The 13,535-nt window shown below is 41.8% G+C and overlaps 1 protein-coding gene across 6 annotated transcripts in view; it reads left to right on the plus strand.

The window, feature by feature from the left end:
* The window catches only part of larp1 (La ribonucleoprotein 1, translational regulator), a 54,505-nt gene extending 42,528 nt beyond the window's left edge, over nt 1-11,977 (plus strand). For all 6 annotated transcript variants that reach the window (XM_064982432.1, XM_064982434.1, XM_064982435.1 and 3 more), the window contains 6 exons: nt 601-707; nt 1,559-1,716; nt 2,160-2,304; nt 6,052-6,161; nt 6,411-6,538; nt 8,739-11,977. In XM_064982432.1, coding sequence (XP_064838504.1) covers nt 601-707; nt 1,559-1,716; nt 2,160-2,304; nt 6,052-6,161; nt 6,411-6,538; nt 8,739-8,963 — 873 coding nt within the window. In that variant the 3' untranslated portion in view covers nt 8,964-11,977. The remainder of the gene's footprint in view (nt 1-600; nt 708-1,558; nt 1,717-2,159; nt 2,305-6,051; nt 6,162-6,410; nt 6,539-8,738) is intronic.
* Nucleotides 11,978-13,535: the final 1,558 nt, after the last annotated feature.

Genomic DNA, 13,535 nt, shown 5'->3' on the forward strand with positions numbered 1-13,535 from the left:
TAAATGTAATATACAAAAATAGAGAATCAGAAAATGGGGCAATTCCTTTTCAACAGCACTGTACATATAGTTGATATCAGGCTTATACTGGGCATCTGTTCATACATATGATTTGGAATGTGTCTTTCACTTCAAACTGCCGACTCGGGCTGGATTTGGGTGTGGGCGTCTTGACTTCTGTCGTTCTCCTGGTGTAGTTAACTGCCCTCTCGATCCCTCTCTCTCTCGATCCTTCTCGATCCCTCTCTCTCTCGATCCCTCTCTCTCTCGATCCTTCTCGATCCCTCTCTCTCTCGATCACTCTCTCTCTCGATCCCTCTCTCTCTCTCGATCCCTCTCTCTCGATCTCGATCCCTCTCTCTCTCTCGATCCCTCTCTCTCTCTCGATCCCTCTCTCTCGATCCCTCCCTCTCGATCCCTCCCTCTCGATCCCCCTCTCGATCCCCCCCTCTCTCTCGATCCCCCCCTCTCTCTCGATCCCCCCCTCTCTCTCGATCCCCCCCCTCTCTCGATCCCCTCTCTCTCGATCACCCCCTCTCTCTCGATCACCCCCTCTCTCTCGATCCCCCCTCTCTCTCGATCCCCCCCCTCTCTCTCCAGACCCCCAGGAAAAGGAAGACCAGACACAGCTCGAACCCCCCAATGGAGTGCCACGTTGGCTGGGTGATGGACTCAAGAGAACACCGGTCCCGCACTGCCTCTGTCAGGTGAGACAAGTCTCACCTGTGTGATTTGCGAACGCGTACACCTGTTCATTTTACCTACAAAAAAGGGCTTTATCTTTGTCATAATTAGAACATTTCACCACAATAACAATTGTTGAAGTCATTGAGTGGTTTAATTGTTGAAGTCATTGAGTGGTTTAATTGTTGAAGTCATTGAGTGGTTTAATTGTTGAAGTCATTGAGTGGTTTAATTGTTGAAGTCATTGAGTGGTTTAATTGTTGATGTCATTGAGTGGTTTAATTGTTGAAGTCATTGAGTGGTTTAATTGTTGAAGTCATTGAGTGGTTTAATTGTTGAAGTCATTGAGTGGTTTAATTGTTGAAGTCAATGAGTGGTTTAATTGTTGAAGTCAATGAGTGGTTTAATTGTTGAAGTCAATGAGTGGTTTAATTGTTGAAGTCATTGAGCGGTTTAATTGTTGAAGTCATTGAGCGGTTTAATTGTTGAAGTCATTGAGCGGTTTAATTGTTGAAGTCATTGAGCGGTTTAATTGTTGAAGTCATTGAGCGGTTTAATTGTTGAAGTCATTGAGCGGTTTAATTGTTGAAGTCATTGAGCGGTTTAATTGTTGAAGTCATTGAGCGGTTTAATTGTTGAAGTCATTGAGCGGTTTAATTGTTGAAGTCATTGAGCGGTTTAATTGTTGAAGTCATTGAGCGGTTTAATTGTTGAAGGCATTGAGCGGTTTAATTGTTGAAGTCATTGAGTGGTTTAATTGTTGAAGTCATTGAGCGGTTTACCACTTTGGTAAATCTACTCGTACGTTAATTTCAGGTTGGATTTATCCTTGATGTTTGTGTATTTAATGACCCGCCCCCCCCCTTCTCTCCAGCTCCAACGCCAGCCCCTCAGAGGGTACCCCTGCATTGGGGGGGATTGGCTGTACCCCCCAGTCGCTCCCCAAGTTCCAGCACCCCTCCCACGAACTGCTCAAGGAGAACGGCTTCACTCAACATGTTTACCACAAGTACCGTCGGCGCTGCCTAAACGGTACTCATAGCAACCATATATTTTTTTATTTTTTTTATTTTTTTTTCCCTACACAGACACACAGATAAGTCATTCACACACTTAAAGAGTACAGGCGTAGTATCATTGCATATACTGCTTCCATTGCTCACTATTTTCTCATTCAGAAACTTCTGACTTTGTCACAGTCTGTAGAAAGTCAAGTTTGCTCCCATTGCTCACTATTTTCTCATTCAGAAACTTCTGACTTTGTCACAGTCTCTAGAAAGTCAAGTTGCCCCACACACATTTCACATTACACTTGTGTATAAATTGCGGTGGCTGGCTTTGATACACAGGGTTACATTCCAAATAGCAACCTGGTCCCTACATAGTGCACTACTTTTGAAAATATCGGGAATAAGTTGGCATTTGGGACACAACACAGCCAAAGTGTCTCACCCTTTCTACTCCACCAATCACAGAGCGCAAGCGGTTGGGCATCGGCCAATCCCAGGAGATGAACACGCTGTTCCGTTTCTGGTCGTTCTTCCTGAGGGATCACTTCAACAGGAAGATGTATGAGGAGTTCAGACAGCTGGTGGTGGAGGACGGCAAGGAGGGATACAGGTAAATGTTTCATTTCGTTATTTGCTTAATACTCCTCCACCTACAGATATTTGATTGTATGGAGTGGTCGTGGATCCGACTTTACCTCGACCTTTCTTCCCGACGGCGAAAGGTTTGAGGGTCTTCTCATCTGCTCGCAGTATATTCTAGGTAGAGACAACACACAGGCGGTCTAAATAGCGATTTGATTCTTCTGTTTTCACCATTTCAAACATTGACAAAGCAGGGGGCAGTCGAGTCAAAAGTAGAAGTGGTCTTTTTCAGCATTTCAGGGTGAAGCCTACGGGGGGGGGGTGAAGCCTACGGGGGGGGGGGGGTGAAGCCTACGGGGGGGGGTGAAGCCTACGGGAGGGGGGAGGAGGGTGAAGTCTACTGGACGAGGGGGAAGGTTGACTAAGCTTTGTTGCACAATTAATGCTCAATACACTGTATTTCAAACAGTCAGGGATAATCTAATGAATTCAGGGCTTGTGAAGGTATACCTAGGCTAAATATAAACCTTCCATAACAATAACAAGACAGGCTAACAATAAGACAGGCTAACAATAAGACAGGCTAACAATAAGACAGGCTAACAATAAGACAGGCTAACAATAAGACAGGCTAACAATAAGACAGGCTAACAATAAGACAGGCTAACAATAAGACAGGCTAACAATAAGACAGGCTAACAATAAGACAGGCTAACAATAAGACAGGCTAACAATAAGACAGGCTAACAATAAGACAGGCTAACAATAAGACAGGCTAACAATAAGACAGGCCAACAATACGACAGGCCAACAATACGACAGGCTAACAATTTAATTATTGTATCAAAGTAGTTTAACCTTTTTTTTTTTTTTTTGCAACTGTTCTGGCTTTCAAGTCTCTTTGAAAATGCACATTTGCTTTATAATTTCTTTACTAGCATCTTGCATAATGCACATCCAGTAATGTTTTTATTTTACCTTTTTATTTAACGAGGCACGTCAGTTAAGAACAAATTGTTATTGACAATGATGGCCTACCAAAAGGCCTCCTGCGGGGACGGGGCTGGGATTAAAAATATATACACTACCGGTCAAAAGTTTTAGAACACCTACTCATTCAAGGGGGTTTCTTTTATTTGTACTATTTTCTACATTGTAGAATAACAGTAAGTATATCAAAACTATGAAATAACACATTAATTCATGTAGTAACCAAAAAAGTGTTAATAAACAAAGCAAAATATATTTAAGTAGCCACCCTTTGCACGCTTTTGGCATTCTCTCAACCAGCTTCACCTGGAATGCTTTTCCAACAGTCTTGAAGGAGTTCCCACATATGCTGAGCACTTGTTGGCTGCTTTTCCTTCACTCTGCGGTCCGACTCATCCCAAACCATCTCGATTTGGTTGATGTCGGGGGATTGTTGGAGGCCAAGTCATCTGATGCAGCACTCCGTCACTCTCCTTATTGGTCAAATATCCCCTATACAGCCTGAAGGTGTGTTGAGTCATGTTGAAAAACAAATGTTAGTCCCACTAAGCCCAAACCAGATGGAAAGGTGTATCGCTGTAGAATGCTGTGGTAGCCATGCTGGTTAAGTGTGCCTTGAATTCTAAATAAATCACAGACCGTGTCACCAGCAAAGCACCACCACACAATCACACCACCTCCTCCATGCTTTACGGTGGAAACCACACATATGGAGCTCATCCGTTCACCTACTCTGCATCTCACAAAGACACGGCGGTTGGAAACAACAATCTCAAATTTGAACTCTAGACCAAAGGACAGATTTCCACCGGTCTAATGTCCATTGTTCGTGTTTCTTGGCCCAAGCCAAGTCTCTTCTTATTATTGGTTTCCTTTAGTGGTGGTTTCTTTACAGCAATTTGACCATGTAGGCCTGATTCACGCAGTCTCTGAACAGTTGATGTTGAGATGTGTCTGTTACTTGAACTCTGAAGCATTTATTTGGCCTGCAATTCCTGAGGCTGGTAACTCTAATGAACTTATCCTCTGCAGCAGAGGTAACTCTGGGTCTTCCTTTCCTGTGGCGGTCTTCATGAGAGCCAGTTTCTTCATAGCGCTTGATGTTTTTTTCCGACTGCACTTGAAGAAACTTTCAAACTTCTTGATATTTTCTGTATACTGACCTTCATGTCTTAAAGTAATGATGGACTGTAATTTCTCTTTGCTTATTTGAGCTGTTCTTGCTATAATATGAGAGAAAATAACAGCTTTTACAAAATGCTATCTTCTCTATACCACCCCTACCTTGTCACAACACAACTGATTGGCTCAAACGCATTAAGAAGGAAATAAATTCCACAAATGAACTTTTAACAAGGAACACCTGTTAATTGAAATGCATTCCAGGTGACTACCTCATGAAGCTGGTTGAGAGAATGCCAAGTGTGTGCAAAGCTGTCATCAAGGCAAAGGGTGGCTACTTTGAAGAATCTCAAATCTAAAATATATTTTGATTTGTTTATCACTTTTTTTTTTTGGTTACGACATGATTCCATGTGGGTTTTTTTTATAGTTTTGATGTCTTCACTATTATTCTACAATGTAGTAAAAAATAAAAACCCTTGAATCAGTAGGTGTTCTAAAACTTTTGATTGGATGGATAGTTGTAACAGACACTCCACGACAAGAGAACATAGAGACCTAAGACAACAACAGAGCAATGCAGCAACACAACATGGTAGCAGCACAAAACATGGTACAAACATTATTGGACAAAGTCAACAGCACAAAGGGCAAGAAGGTAGAGACGACAATACATCGCGCAAAGCACTCACAACTGTCAGTAAGAGTGTCCACGATTGAGTCTTTTGAATGAAGAGATTGAGGTAAAACTGTCCAGTTTGAGTGTTTGTTGCAGCTCGTTCCAGTCGCTAGCTGCAGCGAACTGAAACGAGGTGCGACCCAGGGTGCTTTGGGGACCTTTAACAGAAGGTGACTGGCAGAACAGGTGGAGGATGAGGGCTGCAGTAGGTATTTCAGATGGGGGGGATAACAATAACCAAATTCTTCTAGTATAACAAATTTAGCCCTGGTCTCATAAACACTCTCAAGCCCACGTGCTAGTGAGTAGCCAGCTGAACTTGATGTTTTAAGTCTATTTGCTCGCCAACAAGGCAGAGCTGTTGAACTGTTGCGAGTACACATTCCTGTCTGTTTTTCGATCCACTTGGCCTGTAAAACATTGTTTTTTTTTAATGTTTAAATCAAGTGGCCTGCCTAGATAAGATGATGCTTATTTAATGAGAATGATTTGCCAATTCCTTTATAACAATGCGTTATAACAATGCGTATGTTTATGCTCATTGCACATTTAGAAAAACACAGACTAGAAACACGACAAGTGTTTTGTCTAATGCGGTACGTGGTATTTTCCACAATCATGCTCCATTGATGACCTCGTTTCGGTTTACTCTGTTCTACATTTTGTGACATAAAAGGGTAGAAAGGTTATTTTCTCGTCTTTTAGAGTAAAGTAATGTCTAAGCATTTCAGTGTTCATATATATATATTTTTTTTTCCCTGTTGGGCCAGTCTGATTTAATCACCTGATTTCCATTTAGACTACCGCAATTAGTTCGATCAGCCATCTTACTGCTGGGTTGGAACAAAAAAAGCCAGAACTCAGTGTGGCCTTCCAGGATCTCAGTTGCCCACTACGGGTGTTAGATGAGTGTTCCTGTAGTCTGCTTGATCACCACACAAGGCAGATTGTTCACAAAAAAAAAAATCATGTTTTGTGTTGCAGGTACGGTCTGGAGTGTCTGTTCAGGTACTATAGCTACGGACTAGAGAGGAAATTCAGACCAGACATCTTCAAAGACTTCCAGGAGGAGACCATGAAAGACTACGAAGCTGGTGAGAGGTTGCCTAGGGAACGCTCAACTGTACACATTCTCACCGTGCAGTAACTCTCCGTACTATGCTTCCAAAAAGGAGTCAATTTCTACGTCCCAAGTGGCACCCTATTCCCCATAAAGTGGGCCACTTTTGACCCAGAGCCTTACATAGGGGTTAGGTTGCCATTTTGAGACTTATCCTTAATGACGTTAGCCCCCTTAACACTGTCCCTTCTTTTTTTTTTGTGTGTGTCCCTGTCTCTCACAGGCCAGCTGTATGGACTAGAGAAGTTTTGGGCGTTTCTTAAATACTCCAAAAACAAGAACATGGAGATCGACCCCAAGCTGCAGGAGTGCCTGAGCAAGTTCAAGCGTCTTGAAGATTTCAGAATCGATGTAAGTAGAGACATCTGTGAAAGAATTGTTTTTTTTCTACAATAACTTTTTACTACTTGGGAAAGTGTGAATTTAGACATGTTTACTACACCTTTTACTACCAGCCACATGTGTGAATAACAGCGGTTTAGATAAGGCTGTTATCAGTGGTATCATCAGGGCTCTTAACGTGCTACCAATTTGGTCAAAACATTTTGCTGTGCGACCAGAAGTTCTATTCTGGAAGTACTGTGTGACTATGGGGGGGGGGAAATCTCCCAAATAATAATTGTAACTTCTTAGGGCAGCAATCCCGTTAATGGGATGATATGACAACAGCCAATGACAGTGCAGAGCGCCAAATTCAAACAACAGAAATCTAATAATTAAAATTCCTCAAACATACATGTACCGTATACCATGTTAAAGGTAATCTTGTTGTTAATACCACCAAAGTGTCCGATTTCAAATAGGCTTTACAGCGAAAGCACCACAAACGATTGTTAGGTCACCGCCAAGTCACAGAAAAATTCAGCCATTTTTCCAGCCAAAGAGAGGAGTCACAAAAAGCACACACAGAGATCAAATTAATCACTAACCTTTGATGATCTTCATCGGATGACACTCGTTTGACTTCATGTTACACAATACATGTATGTTTTGTTCGATAAAGTGCATATTTATATCAAATCTCATTTTACATTGGCGTGTTACGTTCAGTAGTTCTAAAACATGCAGTGATTGTGTAAAGAGCCACATCAATTTACAGGAATACTCATTATAAATGTTGATGAAAATACAACTATTAAACATGGAATTAGCGATATACTTCTCCTTAACCTCTAGCGTCGAGCAATCCCGTATCCGGGAGCGTAATCATAGCCTCAAGCTCATTAGCATAACGCAACGTTAGCTATTCATGAAAATCGCAAATGAAATGAAATAAATATATTGGCTCACAAGCTTAGCCTTTTCTTAACAACACTGTCAACCATAGCTACACAAGCATTTGTGTAAGAGTATTGATAACTAGCATAGCTATAAGCCTAGAATTCAGCCAGCAACATTTTCACAAAAACAAGAAAAGCATTCAAATAAAATCATTTACCTTTGAGGAACTTCGGATGTTTTCAATGAGGAGACTCCGTTAGATAGCAAACGTTCAGTTTTTCCAAAAATATTATTTGTGTAGGAGAAATCGCTCTGTTTTGTTCATCACATTTGGTTAAGAAAAAAAACACAAATTCAGTCATTACAACGCCAAACTTTTTTCCAAATTAACTCCATAATATCGACAGAAACATGGCAAACGTTGTTTAGAATCAATCCTCAAGGTGTGTTTCACATATCTATTACTGTCTGTAGAGAATCATGTCAAACGATGTATGAAATCAATCTTTAGGATGTTTTTAACATGAAACGTCAATAATGGAATAACCATTGATGAACCGGAGAATAACCTTTCCGACCGGAGAATTCCTATATCTGTAGAAATGGGAATCTGGGCCGTGGTAATTTGACCAGTTCATTTTAAACATTTGGGGGCACAGAAGATGAGTGATCATCGCAATGAATTTGACACATTTCTTGCATGTCCTCGTCACAAACCTGACATTTTGAGAGATTGTCTATGTAATGCATCTCAATAGGAAAATGGTACTCCTACACAATGTAGGAACCTAATATTCCACAAATGACTAAGTCATTTCAATGACAGGTGTTCGTATCAAATTTGAGCTTTTATAATAAACTATTGTATTTAGCGTTACATATTAGCTTCCAAGGCACAACATGTGTTTGGAAAGTAGCTAGAATTCATTATATTGTATTTTCTGGTGCTCCTAACCTTTTTAAGTGGGAGCACCAGTGCTACTAATTTTTTTTAAATGATCATTTAGAGCGTTGGCTATCATACTTGTTTGACAAGGCTTTTATCGGAGTGCTATCATGCTCCGTCAGGCTTTTTTTTAGGTATTGTGCAAGTGGGTTTGTTAAACATTAACAAAATGGCAGCCATTGCAGCAAGACTTGTCTCTTGGCTGCCCTGTTCACCCTGTAGTTTTGGACTCCATCTCAAATGGCACGTAGGACTCTGGTCAAAGTTGTGCACTGGAGGAATACGGTGTAATTTGGTGATGCATGCTTTTGTTACAGAACGTTCTGTTAGAATGTCTGTGGGGCCCCAGTCAATCCCAAATCTCACCATCGTCCTTCCTTTCAGCCCCCGATGGAGGAGGGAGGCCGTAAGAGACACTCATCCAGTGGAGACGGTCGTCGCCGCCACCCATCCCAGGGTTCCAGCCGCCCCCACAGCCAAACTGGCTTCGGCCCGGCCCCGATCGCCCAGGCCCCCGCCAAGGATGATGCCAAAAACAGCAGCCAGAGCCAGCGACCCTCGGCCCAGGCCTCGGCTACCACCGCATCAGACACCAAGCCACCAAAGTAAACCCCCCCGGACAACCCGCGGATCAACTCAACGTCATCAAATCCTTTCTGCAACACAAGGGGGTCCAATGGTTCACGCAAAGCATGAGAGAATGACTTTGACGAATGTCTCGTGATTTAAATAAATCAAGGCTCTTCCATTTTTAATTTCTTTTGTGTTTGAAACCGAGTTTTGTCTTGTTGGAGACAAAGACTATTGAAGGAATGGATGAAGTGTTCCATTGTAGTTTTTATTTTATTTTTATTTTTTGCAAACCTTAGCAGCATATATTCTCCCGGTGGGTTACTATGTGGGAATGAAGATGGTTTTTGAGCACATTTGATGGCAACTGCAAACCTTGTGGCCCCCTTTCTATCGTTGGACCTCCTTTCCTGTTTGACACCATTTGTTGGCTGACAGATGAGTGATTCTTCAAGATCTGATCATTTTTTTCTTCTTCTATGGGGTGAGTGGTGGATTGGAAACTGATACTTTTGAAAAAAATTAAGGAAAACAATATTTGACTTGTTTTGGGCTGGAGGGAAGAGAGGGGGGGGGGGGGGGGAGGGGAATCAAGAAGAAACCAAATGATTAAAATAAAAGACTTGTACCAGTCCCTCAGTATGAGCAAGATCGTTGAAAGTTGCCTTATTTTAATGGTTTTTCTGCTTAATTTGTGCCCGCCACCTTAATGTCGATTGTACAGCATTGATAATTGCAAATATGCAACATCGGTCATCACCTACAGTAGTGGCCACTCAGTGACACCCCCTCCCCCGCCTGCCAAACAGCACCCCTTCTGAACTGTCTTCCAAGTGTCATATGGTCTGTTACAAAGCCTCCCCACCCCTCGGCGTGTTTGCAATTTGTGGCTCTTCGTGCTAAAATGCTTTGCTGGGGGGGTACACACCCACCCCTAACACCCCCCCAAAATCACCAGCCTCCCAAGGACAGTCTGGTTCCAGCCATCGATCTGTTCAACCTATCATCCATCCATTGTACACCATTCAGGCTACAGGACTGGACTCACCAATCCGGATGACTTGACGACAGAGGAAAGGCTCTCAGTCCCAGTAGATCTGGCATGCTGCGGCAGGTGCTTTAGGTGTGTGGTGGGCTTTGTTCTGGGTGGGGGGGTAATGGCCTGCTTTCCAGGGCTAAACAAGACAAGGCTTCAGTCTGCAGCTTGACATGGCCTATACCCCCCGCATCCCACCACCACTCTCACACACACATCAGTGTTTCTTCCAGGTGGCTCTACTCTGTTCTTCTGGAGAACTGTAACCAGTGGACAGGCTATGTATCACCTCTGACCCCAACCAACCTGTTATAATTCCCCTACATCCAGTCAGATCAACTATAATAATCTAGTTTAGATAACTTAATCTTTATCCGACATGAGTACTGATGATATCAAATAGATGAGTTTTGTTTTTTTTGTCCACTAATGTAAATGTGAATTGGACAGATGAAGAGAAATTACACTTCCCGGCTACTTGTTTTGTTTATAGAACAGATTATATATTCATTCGCCTTATGTGTGTACGTACCCAATTTTTTTTTTTTTTTTTTTCTCATCTCTATTGCTTTTTAATTTGCTGTGTTTCAAGCTAGGGTATGTCTCTGTATTGAATGTGTGTTTGAAACCTCTGGACTTTCAAGAAATGGGAAAATTAGTATAGTACAAATAAAGGGAAATTTACATTAGGGCATCAACTGACATTCAATGCAACAACAGACATTACAAATTTCCAGGAAGTAGAGTTCAACTCCAAATCAGAGTTAATTTGCAAAATTTTATTTTGATGAATTTTGTTGACAAATTGTGTGATGTGAATCGCTGGTGTGTTCACGCAACAGCAATTTAGAACGAATTGTATCATGAGTTTAATGGTGGTGGAATAGTCCCCCTAACTCGTTATTGATCAGTGACGTACAATGGTCCTCTTTTAGTTAAATATAAGTTAGCATAAATAACAGTTAGCCTATACCTTCTGCTGGAGGGGAAATGGGGTGATTCACTGGTGGTTCCCCTGTGTTAGAATGTCCAGTTGTCTTCATGTTTTGTTTTTTTGTTTCAAATGATATCTTTATTAACCCGCCCCGCCATTGTTGAACAATTTACAAGAGTTTAGTGAGAATTAGCTATGTTTTAGCTTCTTTATTTTTCTTTTCTGTTTTGTGGGCTTAGTTCAATGGAGCTGCGGGGTCAATTCAGGAGGCTGATATGAATCACTCAAGAAATCATTTACTCGAGGAATAAAGACGAGAAAAAATAAATAAGACAAAAAGTCCCAACCATTTCCCAACCCAGTTAATCCTCTGAGAGGATGTGGTGTGTCCCCAGGGGGCGCCCTTCCAGACAGCCACACAGACAGATGCCCCCCCCCCTACCCTCACCCCCCCAGTGAATGTCTCCTGTGCCCCCCTCCGCCAGGATAGAGGGGGGCAGGTGCTCTGGGGTCCAGCCTTTTCTTTAGCATAGTGACAAACCCTGCGGATGGATCAGCGGGCGCTCCGATGAACTCTAGGGGGCGCCATGTCTGGCATCCTGCAGGGTCAGGTGGACTGGGCCAGACTTTTGAAGAGCAAGAAGAGGGAGGGAGGACGAGGAAGATGGACGTAACCCGCCTTGGGTTTGTCAACGATGTCACTATTTGAGAGGATGTGAATGGCTATGATGTCTGGGAACTGAACTAGGAGAAACAATTCCATAAAGCCATATAAATAGAAAAACAGCTGTATATGAACCATTAACAAAATGTTAATAGTTCATTATCTTTAACAATATCCCAGGCTTGTCATGAGAAAAAAAAAAGATTTAAAAATAAATAAATAAAAAAGAACAAAAAAAATATATAAAACAGAAAAATGTAAAATACTTGAATGAGATCTTGTATTATAACATTTAATATTCATAATATCTGCTTTGTAGGCTGATGTGATTCGCTATTAGTGTTATTTGTAATTTGTAGTAATTATGCTTTTCCTTATTAAATACAACAAAAAAAACACAAAATGGACAAAAAACCTCACCCACCGCCTGTCATCGTCCTCTTTATTTACTTGTTTGTCTTTTTCTGTGGGGATCTCCAGAAAGCCCAGCTAACTTTGGTAAACCGCTACATATAACCCTTGTTTTTCTGGTTGAATGAGAAAGCAAATTTTTGTATACAGTGCATTCGGGAAAAGTATTCAGACCCTTGTGACTTTCCCCCCCACATTTTGTTACGTTACATCCTTATTCTAAAATGGATTCAATAAAATACTTTCCTCATCAATCTACAAACAGTATCCCATAATGACAAAGCGAAAACAGGTTTATAGAAATGTTTGCTTATTTATTGCAAATGTTAAAAAAAATTATTATTATTTTTTTTTAAACATGAATATCTTATCTACTTATCTAAGTATTCAGACCTTTTTGCTATGTGACTCGAAAATTGAGCTCAGGTGCATCATGTTTCCATTGATCATCCTTGAGATGTTTCTACAACTTGATTGGAGTCCACCTGTGGTAAATTCAATTGATTGGTACATGATTTGGAGAGGCGCATACCTGCCTAAGGTGCCAGAGAAAAAAAAACGAAGCTATGGGGGGGTCGAAGGAATTGTCCGTAGAGCTCTGAGTCAGGATTGTGTCGAGGCACAGATCTGGTGATGGGTACCAAAACATTTCTGCAGCATTGAAGGTCCCCAAGAACACACTGGCTTCCATCATTCTTAAATGGAAAAAGTTTAGAACCACCAAGACTCTTCCTAGAGCTGGCCGCCCGGCCAAATTGAGCAATCGGGAGAAGGGCCTTGGTCAGGGAGATGACCACGAACCTGATGGGCACTCTGACAGAGCTCCAGAATTCCATCTGTGGAGATGGGAGAAGCTTTCAGAAGGACAACCATCTCTGCAGCACTCCACCAATCAGGCTTTTATACACCTTAAATACAGGTGTGCCAACATTGTAGCGTCATACCCAAGAAGACCCAAGGCTGGTATTGCTGCCAAAAGACTGAGTAATGGGTCTGAATACTTATGTGAATGTGTTGTATAAATATGTTTTTACATTTACTATTTCTAAAAAATCTGTTATGTGGTATAGTGTGTATATTGATGAGGGGAAAGAAAACAATTTGAATATATTTTAGAACGAGGCTGTAATGTGACGAAGTGGAAAAAGTCCAGGGTCTGAATACTTTCTGAATTGCACTGTAACCTGCTCCAGGTTTAGGCTAAATAAGGGCTAATGCAGCGTTCACATGCTAGGAAACGCGAATGTACGACTTGCTAACTGGTTGCAATAATACACGTGCCTCGTTCAACCAGTTACCAAGACGGAAATGTCCGTTTGTTTTAGTGTCGTTTTAGCACGTGAACGCGGCGTAACTCTTATTTATCCTGAATGATGTCTGAGCTGCGAGTAGAGGACCAATGAGATCATATTAATCTGTATTACAATGGTGGATATTGCTCGTTCCACCTGCCTCTAACTCCAGCAGGTTTGTAATTGCGCGTGTCTGTCGCACATGGCTTGTCGAACGCCGAAGTCTTCACTGGGAAAATGCTGAAACATAAATCCGTGGCTGAGTCAGTGCAAA

Source organism: Oncorhynchus masou, chromosome 12 (assembly GCF_036934945.1).
Source record: "Oncorhynchus masou masou isolate Uvic2021 chromosome 12, UVic_Omas_1.1, whole genome shotgun sequence".
In the NCBI taxonomy this organism is placed as follows: domain Eukaryota; kingdom Metazoa; phylum Chordata; class Actinopteri; order Salmoniformes; family Salmonidae; genus Oncorhynchus; species Oncorhynchus masou.